The following is an 18,667-nucleotide window of genomic DNA, read 5'->3' as shown; positions in this document are numbered from 1 at the left end:
TAAACAAGATTGGCACACAAGTTGAAATCATCCTAGTGTTAGCTCTCAGGTGTTACTGCTGGAGAGGAAAAAAGAGATCATCTCCCATCACCTGCATGAACCACACTGGTGTTTTCACAATTTGACCTGCTATTTGAATCATCTCCACCCGACAGATTTATTTGATCCTGAATTATTATTTCATAAAAGTGCCCAAGATCTGACGTTTCATCACCCTGACAGGAAATACTTAAATAAAAGTGCCCACAGTGACAGAAAAGTGTGGAAGAAGATGCATCATTGTCGACTGGCAGCAGGTGTGGGCTGTCGTGTGTGTGTGTGTGTGTGTGTGTGTTTGTGTGTGTGTGTGTGTGTGTGAGCCCAGCATCATACTCTCAACCAATTAGGCATTTTGCAGACAGCACTGTCAGCACAAACATACTCCCTCATACCCCTCACAGTTAGTATCATTAGTTCAAGGCAAATCCAGACAGCAAAAAAAAAACAACATCAAAATTAAAAAAAAATAAAATATCACACATGCCTTGCATATGGAACGTCATTATTTTTAAGACAAGCCAAGTCTATCTTGTCTTTAATGCCACTGCGTAAATGGACTGAATATCTAAAAACTACACACTGCACCCCAGCTACTCTGGATTTTTCGTAACTTTTTCGTGCAAGTTTAACATCTGTCTGCTCAGAACAAAGCACTCAGGTGACAGGCTTAATCTGCCCACGCAATGTTATTGAAATAAGACACGGGACATTTCTTCACCCAAAGCAGGGCTCTCCAATGCCCCCACGCGGTTCAATTAAATGAAACTGCTGGCTGTTGTTTACTGGAACTGGTCAGAGGTCTGCCTTGGAAATACCTCTGGTGATTTAATGGGCTGCAGTGGGGTGCTGGTGACAGCTGGCGTTCCTGGAGCACCGCGAGCTGAGAAACTATCTGAAGAGCTATTGTTGTTTTGTTTTGGGTTTTTTTTTTCCCCCTGTTCCCTTTCTTGCTCTATTTAATTCAGCTGGTAAGAATTCATTTACAAAACGCAGAGTGGCCTTAATCCTAAATCTGAAGACTTGAATTTAGTTCAAACAAAACGAAGGAGCGTGCCTGCGCACTGTACCCGCTCTCATCCCTGGAATTATTGTTCACTGCAATAGGAGGCAGAGGGGTGAAATCCTCTCACTCTGCGTCACTCCAAGTTCGGCTGCGAGTCGCAGCACCTCCTCAGCTTTGTTCTATGAGCCAAGGCAGGCAGACGCTGATGACCTTACATTAGCATATCCACTTTGACGAGGTTAGCATTGAGCCTCGTGGCGTCTCCATAAAACCCAGGGGCAAAGGAGGCAGGAGTCATAGCTCCTTGATTGGTTATGGAGTAGCAGCACGGGCTGAAATATACAGCCTGGCTTGTTTTATGAGGGCACAAGCCTCTTTGGTGAGACTGTGTGTGTAAATTATCAGTCTGGGGTTGAGTTAGGACACGAGTTACTTTATCAGGAGTGCAGTATTTCTTCTATGAACAAGGTCAATGGACAAATTCTCAAGTCACAGATACAATAAGAATATAATGTATTGGTTCCTTTAAAATGAAATCAAAAATCCAATAACAGCATCAGCAAAGGTGGAATAAGGTTATTCTGACTGAATGTTTCTTCAATTCAACTGCCTGCTGCTTAGCAAGTGATACTTTTTTTATATGAGAGTATCAAGGGGAGAGGCCATCACAGACCCAATTAATCCATCATGGAGTTCAATTCTTGTTACTGTGGCACTTATTTTCTCCACTGATAAAACTGTACACAAGACAGCATTGATAATGGACCAATGGTGTCTTTCAGATAAACACCAACATTGCGCTGGACTTTCACTTATGATTACATCAGCAGGGAAAGAAAAAAATATATCAACGAAATACAGGCGTGTTACACAAACCAGGGAAGAATATTACACACAATATGGAAAGTTTGCATGTTTTCTTTTTTGCAGATCTTTCACCCAAACTGAACTCCAAGTTTCTTAAAAGGACACATTTTTTGCTGACTTTACTCGATAAACTTTCAATTACTTGCCTATCGGCAAAAGAAGCGCTGCCTGGAGAAGCTGACGAAATATTGTTAAAACGGGGACTCTTTAAATAAAATGTTCCTTTTTTTATTTTAAGAGTTATGCTCATGCGAGCTCCACGCTGTAGTAATGTACTCACGCTCCCCTCAGCTCACCTGTTTGGGCGGGTGCCTCGCTTGGAGGTGCCGTCTGCTCGTCCTCTGAGCCCTGAGGCCAGGGGCTCCAGCACCACCACTTGAGGTTTGTCGAGAAAGCACCAGCCGTTGTGTACACCAACATGAAGCCTCCGTTCCTGGATGATCACGGCCTTGTGCGTCCCTTCTGGTCCTGCTTGTTTCTGAAAATGGAAGAAAAAGAGTAACACTTTCAAATTTACCACGAGTCCACATGAATCTTTGAGCTCTGTTCCTTCGATATGATGACAATGTTCTTCAAACCACTTTGTGGTTCCAGCTGGAAAGTGCTTTTGTCTATTCAAGCATGGTAATGTTCCTCAGCTTGACACGCCAGGTCCATAAATGACTACCTCAATTGGCTGTAAAAGAACCTGAATGGCCTGTTTGGAGCTCCGACATGAACCCCTTTCAGGAGGAGCTGAAACACTCGCTGTCAAATGTGACCAACATCACCGATGCTCCTGTGGCTGAATGGGATCAAATTACTGCAGCCTGGTTATAAAATCTGGAACAGTGTCTTCCAAAGGAGGTTGTTAGCATAATAATGAAAACGGAGACAATATATCTCCCTGTAAAAGAATTATGCTATCCATCCTCTTTTTTTAAGCAACGACATCCCACAAAAAAAGTAAATAAATTTAAAAATCATTTATTTAAATCATTTTAAAGCATTGAAAGATGCTCAAAAGACAGCGTATGTTACACGGGATAATGCAATTACAGCCTTGTTTCAGTTTCTTATGAAGGGACTTCAAGAAATCAGTGACAGCTTGCCCCAATTATCACATTGCACTATCCTCCGGCCGTTCTCTACCCCGACAGCATGGCTGTCACTGGTCAAGCACTGCTCTTGCACCAATCTTGCACATCTCGGTGTACAATTAAAGTAAGATTTAGCATCCAGTCAAGTCAGTGCTGATTCTGTCAAGATGTTCAGAATAGAATATTTGAATTATTTGACTGTGGGATTATCATGATCAGTAAAATGCAGAATCATCAATCTGCTGCCGACCCAGTGATAACCTGAATAAAGCAGGTCACGCAGTGTTGTAGGCTCGTGTCAGAATGAATTGTTATTGTGGCCAAACTGGAAAGACAGGCTGGGAGGCCTTCCTGAATTTGCACGCTACAGTCACAGTCCACAAGCATGTACTCGAGATTAATTGGTGACACTGAATCATCTGTCGGTACGAATTTGAGTGTCTGGTTTTGTGTGTGTGTGTGTGTGTCTCTCTCTCTCTCTCTTCATTGTGTGATGAAAAGGTACAAGGTATACCTTAACCTTGCCCATTGTCAGCTGGGATCGTTTCCAGTCCCCTTGGCACCTTCAGTTGGATGAAACCGGATGGAAAATGGATGGATGTTTAGAGAGTCGATTAGATGTACACTGTTTTTAGCCACACTGTTAGCACAGGTGTGGGGATGGGAATTGCTCACCACTGGTCTGATCTATTACCTCTTTCTATAGAGTGCCGTGGGGAAAACCCCAACACTGCATCAGCAATAGAGGTCATTCAAATTTTGGCCATGGGGTCCAGAACCCATTTCAGCAGACACTTGGCTTTGCACGGGGTGCACTGCATGCACAGTGCGAGTTCATCACAGAGAGACACACAATCACCGACATCTACACACACACATACACACACTTAGATGCAATCTTGAGTCCCCAATCAGCCTCACATGTTTGGATTGAGGAAGCAAGTTGAGAGAACCAGGGACGAAGTACAGGGACGTGATGCCAACTAGATCGAAAAAGGCATAAACCTGAAAGCAAGTTTAGGTGTTTTAATCGTAAGGAGGAAGTGTTAACCACTACACCATGAGGCTAACCTTGAAATATGTAAACATTAGTTATTTGTACAATATTTGAGCTGGTATAGAGAGGAAGAGTCGAACCAAACAGGTTGGACACAGATCTTGTAGCTTGTGGGATTGAGATTGCCAAACAGGAACTCACCATGCTTACAAACAGGAGTGGCTCGCACAACATTTGCTGTTGGATTATTACAGAAATTAGATTTAAAAGAGTTTTTATTGGTTAATTGCTTCAGAACTCTTTTTTTCCCCCTCACATCACCTGATAGTCTTGGAACCTCTCCCCAAATATCATAAAGAAACCAAATTCTGGTGGAAACACTCTATTCAACGGGAGCCTTTCCAGAGAAAATGTATAGGCAATTTCCTGTCTAGAATAAAAAAAGAAAAGTAATTGTATGGTTTATTTTACCCCTGATTACCTATGATTTGACAACTTTGGACCTCCAATGATCTCTGCTGCATCCCAGGTTGGGAACCACTGGTTAAAATCATCGTGCTTGTATAATACTGTTGAGCAAATATTTCCTTTGGTGTAATGTCACTATGAACGTCAGAGAATGGATACGGCTATTAGCACAAGACCCAAGTTGTAATTATCTTGACGAGCAATAACATCCCTGTACATCATATTTTATGTTCATTGTCCTTTTCAAAGGATAATGTCTGCACTAATTGACAATGGGCTTAAATAAAGCGAGGCGATGTGTCTGGCTGCTGGGGTCCATTTCTGCCGCACCTGCTGTCACTAATGCGCAGCCGGCTGACTCACGTTCTGTGACTGACAGTCAACTTCGTAACCTCAGAACACAAAGTCACGCAGAGCACACCTCTCGTCCCACTCCACTCCTTCCCATTTCTTTTCATTTCAGTCTTTTTCCTCTCACCAACACATCTAATACTCCTACTCTTTTTCCGTTGTCATTCTCTCTCTCTCTCTCTCTCTACCTCACTGCTTCACCTCCTTCCCTTTGCTGCTTAAAGCCGTCTCCACATCCGCCCACACTTTCTCAATCAAATTAGCATATCAATTCAGCTTTGGGGTTTTCTTTTAAAGCAGCAACAGCAGGAGCTCGAGCAAGAGTCTCAGCCCAGCGTGCCTGGATACTGTACAGCCCACATACCTCGCTGCTCTCCTCATGTTAAATCTATGCACAGGCGCTCTCGGCTCCCTCCCACAATTCCTCGCTCTGTCTACCTGTTTTCTACTTGTTACTGTCGTTTGTTCTCTCACTTACAGGCAATGGCTGAGATGTGCCCAGCAGCGCACCGCACTTCTTCTGTGATGAGGAAAAACGATTAAGGATCGTGACTTGACCTCAAGTGATTCCTTCCTTTTTCTCTTTCTTGCTAGAAAATACCTCCTCTCATCTTGAGGGCTGTTGTGAGCAAGAAAGGCTTGTGCTCGTTACACAGGGATTCAGTCGCGGCCACTCCAAAATCGAAGCCACACACTAAAAACACGAGTAAAATGATCTGTGTATAGTGTGGCTTGAATAGTGTCAGCTCTCCTTTGGCTTTGGGAAGTGTTACATAAGTGTTTTCCAGCTGGATCACATAAGCTAAGGATCCAGTCAGTCCATGTTTGCCATGTGAAAACCAGGACTAAGACGTAACGGCACAAAGGAGGGTGCACCGCACGAGATTCAACAGCACTCGCCTTGATAAATAATTGCCCCAGAAAATAAATAAAAATAAACCACCCACTTCAAATCCCTGAGCATCAGGTGAGGTGCTACTGGAGAAAAGGGAGGAAAGTAAAGTGCATCTCTCTCTGTGACAATTAATGGTTCTGGAGCTCGAAACAAAAAAAAAAAAAAAAAAAGTGGTAATGTCAGGAACATTCAATTCAATTTATTTCCATATTCAGATTACCTTCCATCCAGTGTGATTGAATTCTCTTGTTATGGTGTATATATAAATAAATTGTTCCCAGGTTTATCTTGTTGATGAGAGAAATCTCTCAAACATATTTACATTTTTGATGTGACAATCAGCCTCTACTTCATAATTGTGTTCTGTTTCAAATGAAATAAACAACACACTGTAGCTACGGCTGCAAAAGAAAAACGGAGGGGGGAACTTAGAGTACTTATTTGAAAAAGCATTTTTCAAACAACACGTTTATTGTGGAGGCTGTTGAATGTTTTCAACAAGCGAAAGCATCAGCAGTTAAATCAAATTCGCTCGAGATTGTTTCTGACTGGAGACCATCTCACGGTAGCTCTGGCCATCCTGTCACTGGGCCTCACACTGTCTGTCGTCTTTAACAGTTCCTCATTTGCGATTTTTTTTTTTTTTGGGCCAGTAGATATTGAACATTTTACAGAGGCAGCTGTTGTAAAAGACATTCACCTTTCTCATGTCTCCTTTCGCTACTCTCCAGCACTCAGAGCCATTCAACAGAGCTGTATGATTTAGACTTCCAGATGTCATGGAGTCAAGTGAAGGCACCTCTGGCTTTGTTAAAGCCTTGATGTCTTTATGGGCGGCATTGTCACTATTTATTAGATGTCCAGGGAATGTGAAACCTTCAAACACTCCAGTTCCTCTAAATCGATGGTGATTCGGGCGCTGTTGGGGCACCGAGACACATCACCTGGATCTTTTAGTGAGATATGCAACATATGAATGATTGTCCAATTAACATGGAAGGTATTGAAATTAATAGAGTGAGGGGAAATTAAGTTTTTGGGTGTCAGTATAACTTAACAGGAATAGAAATCTTCATAAAACCAAGATTTCTGAACAAAAGGAGGTGAAATCACAGCACAGTCTCAATCAATCACAAAATCTAAACCACAGGCAGAATTTTACAATCTAACTGAATTCAGCATATTATTAAAATAAAAAGAAAATGAGTAAAATTATGTTCGTGTTTGTTATGACAGAAAATGCTGATGTGAGTCAATGAAGTTGATATGCTGCGAAGGCTGCAAAGCTCCACTTTATGATACGGCTCCTTGAGGTTATGTTTGGGCACCAAAAAACTTAAGAAGGTTCAAGAAAATGGTTCAGGTTAAACTTCATGGTTCTGCTAATAAATTCAATTCAATTCGATTTAAATTGTGCCAAAATAAAATTTAAAAAAAAAAACATGTTGGTCAATACATCCAGAAATTTAAACATGACTTTTGATAAAATCTACATAAATTATTTGTTCCCTAAGGAACTGAGCACAAGTCTGTGGATCAAAGTGTCAACTTCCCCTTCAGAGGAAATTCTCAATTTTAGTTGTGTTGTTGAGACTCTGTCAACATTGTTATCATAATTGTAAAAACAGTAACTCTAAAACCGTCCAGTTGGGGTGAATTCCCACCAACCACTTAATTCGGTAGTGAGTCAGTCTCACAGCTGTGCTGCTATTTCTGCCTTCACAAAGGTAATCATGTTTACTTTTGCTTGAGATTGTAAAAAGGTTTCAGTTGAACTATTTGTTTTTTGAATTTGGAGTTTGCTTTAGCGCAGAACAAGATTGTGTTTCAGTGAGACGTCACAACATGGGTCAAACACACGGTTAAAAGAAAGAAAAAATTATATGTGTGTGTGTGTGTGCATGTGTGGTGACTCGGCAGCCACAAATAAATGTCACATGCAGATTGTAAAGGAGTCTTTTTCCAACAGACTGCTGCTCTCGCCGTTCCCCTCTGCTGCAGAGATGGCAGGCAAATGGCTTTGTCTTTAGTTGGACAGGTCTGGCATGAGGTGTTTCAGGGAGAAAATGAAAGAAAGACAGGAAGAAAGTTGTTTATAGGACAGCATCAGTTGAAGTGCTGCTTTCTACCCCGCTCTTCACTGCCCCCCCCCCTCCTCCGAGTTTCTCTCTCATTTATTTCATTTCTCTGTTTTCTCACTCCGTCAGTTTCCCTCCCTCTCTACCTATCTTCCTCGCTATCCTCTTTCTTCTCCCTCTTGCCTCTGTCTGCTGCCGTCACAGATTTCTTCCTCGCTCGCCTGAAATATGAATATTTTAGAGCTAAGAAGCTTAAAGGGAACAATGAAATGGCCCCCAAGTTAAATTATACTCCATTTCCAGAGTCACAGAAGAGGGACTTTTCTGAGTGATGAGCGCACCGTTGCCACGTGGGTGTGTCTTTCTCTTTCTACCCACACACTTAAGCTTGTTGTCTACTACCGTTGTGTCATATTTGTGATATTCCCTGAGAACCTGCTTGGAGAATTGCTGAACCAGACAGGGGGACTGCAACCAATCAACTTTGTCCCCTCAGCTATCTCAACGTACACTTGACGCTGGCGTTAGAGAGAGGGAGCTCCACCGCGCTAACACGCTCAAATGTTGTTTGTATCGTTTAAGGAAAAGACAAAAAGGATGCAGAACAGGACTAATTTGCATGCTTTGGGAGGCAGTTAGTTTTAGAGCTTTGTTTGGGGAGTAAACAAAAGCATTGTGTTGTAAAAGTAGAGTTGGTGGTAGCTTTTTTTTCTTTGTTATCCAATTAGACGAGTCACCCTAGTGCAGGCGTTGTAAAAAGGAAACCTAACATTCAACTCAACTATCCACTTTATGCAGAGAAAAAAAAAAAAACAAAAAACAAAGAAATTGTCAAAAAAATGGACAGAAGCCAGAGTGTCACTATTGTCTGTAATGGTTACTCTCATGGTTAGTGATCCACAGCACATTAAGAAAAAGCAAAAACAGATTTTTCTTTTTTATACAGATGGGACCTTGAGGGCTAAACAGATATATTTCTTAAACTGCAAACGCCACATTTCCACAGTGTTTGCCGTCTCTGGGGAGAAAAAAATGACCAGACTCCTTTGAAATCTTGTGTTGTGGATGAAGTGTCTGGTAAAAAGTCAAAAGATAACTTTGGTTGAAAGCAAATCTTATCTCAGAGAGAAAACCACCTCTGAAAACACAAGCAATACGTTTCAGCGGATGGTCGTGCATAATCACTGCTGACAAAGGTTTGTGTTTGATTCCGGTTCACATGAATGCGCTCCCCATCCCTCATCTGCATTTCAATCCAAAATAAAATGACAAAAAAAACCTCTGAAGTCAGGGAATGGGAGCTTATTTCCTCACTTCAACATTAACACCTGGAAATGGCATTACCATTGTCCCACATTAACAACAAAACATTCTCTGCCAGTCAATTTACCGGTCCAACTGCTGAGAGAGGCGGCGGGAGAGACAGGAGTGAGGATGAAATATTAGTAAGCAAAATTGATTAAGTTGGGGACACCGTCGCCTGAATGAAATGGGAGTGCAGAAAAAGGAAAGCCATTTAGTGCAAATTCAGAAATAATAGCTGTTGAGAAAGGAATGCAAAGCAGGTGGCAGCTGCCTCATTGTGTGCCTTCCAGGGAAATGAGTATAGATCGTCAGGGAGGGAAAATTGGTTTCTGAAGGTCATTCCTTTGTGTTCAGAAGCTGAGGCAAGAAGCACTCATGAGAAACAAGATGGTAAACGGATCTTGACCCAGTGATCGCTGCCGTCATGACTGAGCCTGAAACTACTGGTAACCTACTATTTATGTTATATTGACTGTCACAACCACTGCAGCACAGCATCTTCAAAGAATGAATGTGAGATTTAGAGTTGTATTCATCAAAGTTAACTTTAATTTGAGCAGTCAGCAGTTTTGTTACTCTCCCAAAAACAATAGCATACCGGATACTCAATACATTTATTTGCTTCTTCATGTCTACACTTATTCTAAACCAACAACAATATATTAACAACTTGTTAATTAAAAATACATAAAATTGCCTAAAGTAAAAAAAAGTGAAGTGCAGGTAAGGTGAAGTTCAGATATTGATCATTCATGAAAATTACAACAAATCCTGTTTTAAAAATGTCACAGTCACTAAAAAAAACCTCCCCTTTGCTCCAAATAAGCAATGCCTCCAATATAGAAAGATGTTTAATGACATTCCAAAATATTTGATCGCCACGCGCTGTGACACACAACAAAAACATCTACAGTGAGTCAGTGAGTCATACAAGGATCTTCTGAGGGGGAAATGAGACATTAAACGGACATTAAACACAAAATGGTAATTTTATCACCTTTCTTCTTTTTAATGCATTCATAAGAAACAAAATAATAACTTCTCCATCCGTAAGACCCAAGTTAGACTCATACCTTTAATGGTAAAGTTATAGCACTGAACACTTCAGTGTAGATTGTTTCCGCTTTGTCTCATATTGATCATCTGTAGCTAACGCAGCTTCTTATTAATGAGTGACTGCATACAATTGCAAACTAGGGATATACAGCATTACAGAACCTTTTTAAAGAACTATGAGTGAAATGATTACGGTTTCAAGATTTCACAAAGTATGTTAAAGATAAAAAAAAAAAATACTGTCTGGTGTGGCCACATTGTATTCTTTAAACAGCAGCAATTCTCTTTGAGAGTCATGTTTTTGATTCTATTCATTTATAGATGTTTATGAAACTGCATTTTAACTAGAATTAAACATGAGTCACAAAAGACAAACTCCTCAAAATACCAGGTAGTCCAAACCAGATGGGCTTTAGCTCAAAAGCTTCAAGTGAAGTATGTGTATTACTTACAACGATCTAACGTGCTCAGTTTAACGGCCAAATTTTCAAATCAGACGAAAAGGAAAGTCCTCTTCCTCATTTCTTCCTTCATATAAAATAGCATATGCAGACAAAAACAAGCTGCAATAGCTCTAAAACACTTGAACAGTTAAAAAAGGAAAATAGTTTTGGTGTTTCACAACTCTCCCAAACTCCACATTTTCTCTTTAAGGCGCCGTGAAAAGCTGTCAGCTGCTCGTCAGTAAGTTTCCGTGTCAGTACTTTGTGAAATCAACGTGTAGGCTGTTGTAAAAGGTAATAATAACTCGTACAGATGGCAACTGTCATTTCAAGGGGAGAGTGTGAGCGTGCGAGGGAGATGAAGCAAGAGGGAGTGTGAGGGAGAGACAGCAGGTGAAATGATGTCCCATATGAGTTTTGTATAAGCCAATTACCTGGTGAGTTACACAACTCTGACATGTTTCACATACCTTTGAACGCCGGAGAGCAAAGGGAAGCGCTTCTCCCAGTTTTTTGTGATAATGCATCAGTGTTGAAGCCGAGCAGAAGACACCAGTAGGCCAATAAAACGTTGTTTTTTTCCATGTTTATGTGTTGTTACCAGGTGGTAAAACATCAGTCGGAATACTGAGCTCCAGCAGAAACATGTTTTTAGGTTTATTGGAGCACAGCTTCAAAGACCCCTGAAACGTCTGTATTTTCACCTTTTAATAAATCTGTTTCTGTCAGGGCGAGCGAGTGAGCGAATGAGCAAGAGAGTGAGCGAATGAGCGAGTGAGTGAGCGAGTGAGTGAGAGCCGCGACCTACGCAGTGGATGTTCGCTCCCCCGTATTGAAGGTGAGTCATCCATGGCAAGAAACAGCAGCGGCATCATTAGCATGCTGCTCTCATCCTCCCACTCCCCTACTCCTTAACAAATTTTAACTGGCGCGCAGCTTCCACCGATAAATCATCGTTGGTCCGCCGCTGAAACACTCCCATAACTCAAAACCCCAAAAATATTAAGTCAAGCACACATGCGTACCGCTGCCTTTCTGTTTCCCCCCCCCCTCGTGATTTCATATAGTTTGTCCCCCAAGCGTAGCATCAACGCTTTCTTTCAATGCACACGCGGCACTACGCCACCATGGGCGCACGGTGTGCGGTGGGTGAGTTGGTTTCACTTTAAAAGAAAGAATGACTCAACTCAAAAGTGCCAACAGAGCAGGAACATGTAACAAAAGGATAAAGCTTGCATTAATATAATCCATTCTTCTTACTGACAAGAGCGAGCCAGTCTCATTTATTTGAGATATTGGAAGTTCAAAATAGGTCTCAAATATCCAGCTAATTATTCCAGTATAACGACCCAGCTGTGTTGGAGCATTATGGCGCATTTCTTTTCTTTTTCTACAAATATTACTCATGAACGCAGTAGGCAGCCGTTTGTTGTTGAGTTTTCAACTATTTTCATGTGAGGATTAAGACACGTCTGGTGCTCAGATGATGAAGGAATGAGTCACACAGGGCAACATTATGTTCAATTGATGTGTTTTAAACAACATTTGGAGGAAACGACCCCCTGGGCAGACAGGAAGAAAGCAGGATTTGGTAAAAACAGGCAACACATGTTGATACAATGTGAGATGTGAGGTTTGGATGTTTTAGTGATTTTTTTGAAGGCAGGATATCTTTGTTGGTACAAGAGGTTTGCTCAGCACAGAGGATAGTAGAATGACATTTAAGCAAGGAGCTGTGTTATTTTTTCAATCAATCAATCAATTTATTTTTGTATAGCCCAGTATCACAACAACAGTTGCCTCAGAGGGCTTCAAGATGTTACATTGGTTGGTAAAAATAAAAACAGTGAATAAGCATAATGTTAATATGTCAAATTTACAGTAACGAGACAAAACGAAGCAACCACCGCCTTAGACCCTCACATCCGGCAAGAAAAAAACTCCAAAAACCCAGTGGGAAAAGAAGAACAAAAATCGACATTACGTAACATTGTGTCACGTATGCACTCAGGTTTTTCGGTATTAGCACGACTTTCCAAAAGTGCATGTACTCTGACAAGCATTGCTAAAAATACAAGTGATATTTCAGTGTCGGAAGGGTTTTTAGATTCATGAATTAAACACAGCAAAAAGCGTGAAGCGAGGAGGAAGATAATTGTCAGACGTAAATGTACCTGTTAGTGCTGATTATCAGCTGCAGCTAACCGGAGCAGAAGCAGCGCTAATGACGCTCGGTGACGCGGGCCTGACGGCGTCTGATCGATGGAGTTCGGTACTTCGATTTACCCGCATGAAATCGATAGTTAATTTCAGGGTGCAACATTACGCGGTGCAGTCCCACACCACTTACATTTGGCATGACGAGTCTTCTGCTCGGCAACACTCCACGCTTCAGGAGTGAAAACTTTTATCACTCATAAATTAGCCTAATTCACAATGAGAAGCACTTTATTGTGTGGTGGGGCATTAATTCATCTCTTGTGTTCTGGGAAAACGTTTCGGGACTCCTCAAAGACTCACAACTTCATTCATGAATCCATCAGAAGAAAAACACAAAGCAAAGCGCAGCGACTGTGAGAGTTTTTTTTTTTAAAGTTTATGAATCTGTCTCTGCTCCTCCTGCTGCTGAGCATTTCCTGTCTCGTCTGACTTATAAGGGCTCTATAATCAGTCGCAGTCTAGTTCATCTAATGATTGGATCGTCAATCATTACGAAGACCTGCATTTCATGAATATTTGATGCGAGCCAAATGCATTAAACCCCATTCTTTTTGCGCCGCGCCGGTTACAGTTGTTACCGGCCTGCAGCCAAACCGGGCGTCCTCAGAGAACGATGAACGAGACGCCTCCTATTTCAGAAACGCTCAACCTCCTTTGTCTTTTTTTTTTATGGCACCGCGTCCACAGGGGCAGTCCTACTTTGAGTGCGTTTTCTTCTTTTAGGACAAATGAAAACTTCCTGGGAGCTTTGCTGCCAGAGTCTTTCTCCATTCATTAAATCAGCCCGAGGCGTTTTGTTCTGCCTGCGGCACGGCATTGGTCCTCGCCTGCTCCTCTCCTCCTCTTCATCATCTTCTGTTCTCCTTGGCCTTTTGATCACGAGCCAAGACGCTACCTAATTTCTGACAGGATTTCAGGCCCTTTCAGCAGGAGTAATAGATTTCTATAGAGGATGTGGGTGAACGGCTGCTCCAGGTCATTTCAGGTGATACGACTCGAACCTCGCGGCGAAGCGGGATTGAAGATGATTTGATGATTTCCACCGGGCGTCAGGCTGCGTTCGGTCAGGTTTAACACGACGGCTCAAATCCGTCAAGCTCGCTCATTAATGTCTGCTGGGGCACGGGCTGGATATTAAGTGTGGAAGTGGACTGTAAAAAGAATATATACTCTGGAATAGTTTGTGGAGCTAAAAATAGAAGTACTTATGGGGAGATTATGTGAAGACTGTATGTCAGAGGAGCAGCCGGCATAAAGGATTCGTTTCATGCTGCACTGTACGTTCCTCTGCCTTCCCATTCCTCTTCATTTTCGTCACTCTATATCTGCCTCCATATCAATTTAGGCATAGACACACTGGCATGTACTCAATACACACACACACGCACACACATTTCCTGATCTGGAGGGTGAGGTGTCAGCATCACTTTACAGACAGCTTGATGACAATCCAGCTGGAGTCACACTTTTAAAGGTCACACACAGATCACACACACTCTCTTTCTTTCTGTGTGTCTCTCTAACCCCCCCAACACCCACCCACACACACACACACACACCCACACACACCGGCAAAATTTTAATTAGAAGCTGCAGTCGTGCCGACTTCTGCACACATTAACGCCTCTCACAGACGTGAGAATGTCGTCATATCGCTGAAGTTATAAAAGTCTGGAACGTTTTACTAATCTACGCAGCTTCGGCTGGATGTGAAGACCTTTGAAGAACATCTCGCAAACTTGGGGGGGAGGAAAAAAAAAACTGTGAAAACCAAAATGAGAAGATTATTCATGCTAACTTGTCACTTACCTCACTGAGGAGAGGGAGTTGTAGTCTACGATCCTTTGTTTGCATTTCGATAGAGGGGGATGGATTTTGTACATCAGCAAGAAAAGATGTGAATGCATATAGAAATGGCAAAAAGTGAGCTCCATTACCTTTTCAGAGTTCCTGAGCTTATCCTTCGAGCGGAGGACAGGCACATTTATTAAATGTTGCTGTTTGTTTTTGCTAATTTCATTGTGGTCTAAACATCACAGACAGATATATATAGGAGGAAACACTCGACCGTGACGCCGTCAAGAACTTTAAATTGATCGTGATGTACTTAAAAACACGAAATAAACCTCGGAGTAGCAGCGCTGTAAGACTGCAGTCTCACTTCCACTTCCCGGGAGGTTTTTTATAGTCATCGTCCTGAGAGGAGCACATTGACTGGGGGTACCTTCGGGAGTATAAAGTCTGCCTCAGAAAATTTAATAGCAATTGGTTTATTAAATTCGATTTTCCCCTGAGACTCAATTTATTAATGAATGTAGTAATTTATTGCCCTCTTTCTCTCTGCCTTTTTTTTTTTCGTTTTATAAAATACATATTCTGCCATGATGTAAATCTGGGAGTCCCTGCAGTGTCAGGGGGCAGCAGGCAGAGTTAGGGAGGGATGATTCTCCATAAAACCCTCCTTTAACTACACTGGAATGGGATTAAAGGTCCCTGAAGAACAGAATCTCTTAAGTGGGTCTGGATCGAGGAATCCACAGGGAAGAAAAACTTGACCTATGAAAAGGTAACTGCTTCCAGTTATGGGGGCCGAAATCAGTTTACACCTTCACATTATGATTTATTGTCTTAAAAAAATTCTTCAAGTGGGTTAAACTATTACTATTAAAGTGCATGCATGTGTGTACATCATGATGACTTGTCAGAAACTCGCATGGAAAAAGTAAGCCTCTCCACTGTAAATCATTCAACGTTAGATCCTGCATTAAGACTGGAGTTAGTTGAGGTTGTTAAGCACCTTGAAATAAAGGAAACAACTGGTACAGTGTGATCTGGTCTGCGGTTTAAAGAACCTGAAGTTCAATCAATGAAATGAGACTTGGGCTTTGTGCGCAGATACTTTGACAAAACACTTAAACTTTATGAGTTTGCTCATAACAAACAGCATGTGCTGCGTGAACCAAGCATCATAAAACCACAGAAGGCCTTTGCTCAAGAATTATTGATTGATTTTCCACAGACAGGATGGTGTTACTGAGTAGTTAAGCAACTCAGCAGACCATCATCTCCCTTGATGTGTTCACCCAAGTTGTATCTGAATGGAAGCAATGGAAGCATCACAATTCAAGGTTGATTTGGCGGATTTCAATGTTCAGTATTATCAGGACGCTGTCAGGTCAGCAGAGGTTCGCAGAGGTTGCAGCAGGACACTGTCTACAAACAAGGAAACATTCACTTTATAACAGATAAAAAAAAAAAAGAAAGAAAAACATTAATTTTCTAAAGGCTCACTGAGACATGAATCCAACAGACTTGCGGTGAAACGGGCTCAGGAGAGCTGTTCACAGCATCTTTAGAGATACTCTCAGGATGTGCTATCAGGAATCATGGTTGGAAATTCCTCTTAATGGTTGTGCAGGTGTGATCAGCAGCAAATGAGAGTGTTTGTTGAGCACACTGCATCCAACAAGAGGTTGTGCCAGTTATTAAATTTCAAGTTTACATGCTTTATTGCATTGTGAATGGACAATGAATCAAGAAATATTGTAATTACATCAAATAAAATTGGTCATCTTTCAGACTCGGATGTAGACTGGATCATATTCTGTTAATTAATGAGAGAAGGAGAATTATAAATGCTATTGCATAACATAAAACTACTCTCCATTTGGGCCTAGGTGATGGGACTGGCTGGTCATGCTTGTGATAACTGTGCTTTGTTGAAAGTTCATCCTTTGTTTCATCCAGGATGGTTGAAACCCTGTAAAGCATCAACACACAAACCCTTACAGTTTATGGACCTTTCCCAAGTTTTTGCAGTGTCACAGAGCTATTTGTCTGACTTCTGAGTGAGTACTTTAGATTGCTTCTTTTGATCTCCCGTAGATAATGTTTTATGACACTGTCGGAATCAGAGATGTTTTCAGCAGCGTTCACACTTGTCAGGTCCGGTCCAGTCTAGAGACTCTGGTGTGATTGCTCCGTTGGCCTGGTCAGCTTGTGGTGTTAGAACCACTGAACGGTTAGTGAGTACAAAATGAGCAAAGGGGTGTTACATTTAGTGCAAACTGTCTGACTCTTGGGGGGGGGGGACAACAACAACATCTGGATGCTGACAAACTGAGAAAAATGAGACTTGGTAAGCTCTGAGAAGCAATTCTGAAAAGCATTTGTGCATGAACATGAGTGTGTCATTTTTTAATTATTCCACCTTGTAGTCATCCAAACCCATCAAAGTTTGGGCGAAAATTCCCCAGTGTTCATAACTGACAAAAAAAGTAAAATGTGTAGAACTGAAGTGCCTTAAAAATATTGACCTGACAAGAACCGCTGCGTTCACAGTTCACATGGATGACGGCGATGCAGTTTGTCATGTTCCTGCAGATTATCTCGCGGCGGACTGTTTCTCGTTACCAAGTCAATGCTCCAGACTGGAAAGTGACACTCTTCCCAAAAGGCAACTGTCTGAGTTCTGAGTTGCAAGACGTCCTAAGAAGACCTGATAAGTTACAGCTTTCTCCATGATTCTTCAGTGTGTCACACTTCATTCGGATTAGAAAGGGCAGGAATAATAATTGACCTCACAGTTCAGAATTGCCCTTGTTCATGGAGTTCAAATTGAGTGCATAATTAGATATGTATTTTTTCATGCTGTTGTCTTTTTTTTAAAGCTTATATATTCCTCACACTATGCATAAAGATATGTGGTGAATCACACTAACCTCAGTTCATGGTCCACTGAAAACCACATGCCCCGTTTACACATCAATACAAAAATAAATAAATAAATAAATAAATAAATAAATAAATGAATAAATAAATAAATAAATTAATTAATTAATTAATTAATTAATCAATCAATTACCAATCAATGTGACTACATAAAAGTAAAGAAAATCCCTCAAATTCCCCTACTTTACACTGGACACTGCAAATGTGTGCACCTACAAATCTGAGACAGACCCAGTGAGAAACATTTGACTACTTTCAGTTCTAGTCTCACAGTAGTTTTTTCCATCAACTGAAACTGTTGTCGTCTGTCTCTGTGTTCGAGGATGCTGAGGGTTTGTGGCTTTAATCAAGAGGAAGTTATCACTGTTCCTGCGGTCATGAGCACAATTCTACACATAACTCCATTATCCACTGTCTCTTTCTATTGAAACATCAGGTAATATCTCCACTAAGTATAGACTGAGGCACAAGACCCAAAGCTCTTATTTCCATTTGCATAGATTGAAAAAAACCTGAACTATCTGTGGGTAATCCCAAAATATAGGATCATCAGCAACCTCACAGGCCCCTCACAGGTGACACGTGATTTTCTGTCATATCTGAATTCTGATAGGTGTCAATGGAGGATGGATGGACTGAGTGTTAAAATAAGACCTGAATTAATCCTCGTTGTCATCTGTTATCAATATATCAGTGACACATGCAGAGCCTTTACTCAACCATCAAAAAAAGCACTCCATTTCAAAGCAAACTGCAGGTCCATGAAAAAAAAAGTAAAGACCGTTTTATTTTAGCAGAGGTACACTTACCATAAATCTAGGGAAGAGACACTAATACCCTCTATTTGCTCAACTTAATCAACTCTAAACACACCCTTGGTCCTCTGTGTTTGAGCTGGAAGATTCATTCCAGCAATATCAAAGCGCAGCGAGAAAGAGATACGGAGTGACAGTGTTGCCATATCAATTCTCATCCTCACCAAAGACACCTCTCACACAAGCTGAGGAGAACAGATAGAACCGCTGCAAAGCCATTGTATATGTAATTGCAAGGCCAAAGTTGCACCTGTCAAATACAGTTAACCGTCTGGGCTTCCACAGACATGAAGAAAAAAAAAAAAAGAAGGAGGGGAAAG

At 41.4% G+C, this 18,667-nt stretch overlaps 1 protein-coding gene across 1 annotated transcript in view; it reads right to left on the bottom strand.

The window, feature by feature from the left end:
- nphp4 (nephronophthisis 4) overlaps positions 1-18,667 on the bottom strand; it is a 174,943-nt gene that overhangs the window by 111,409 nt on the left and 44,867 nt on the right. The window contains exon 7 of the mRNA XM_030119429.1: positions 2,206-2,387. Coding sequence (XP_029975289.1) covers positions 2,206-2,387 — 182 coding nt within the window. The remainder of the gene's footprint in view (positions 1-2,205; positions 2,388-18,667) is intronic.

This window comes from Salarias fasciatus, chromosome 20 (assembly GCF_902148845.1).
Source record: "Salarias fasciatus chromosome 20, fSalaFa1.1, whole genome shotgun sequence".
NCBI classification, from domain to species: Eukaryota; Metazoa; Chordata; class Actinopteri; order Blenniiformes; family Blenniidae; genus Salarias; species Salarias fasciatus.
Note: the sequence above shows the minus strand (reverse complement) of the source record. Positions and strands in the feature narration are given on the sequence as shown.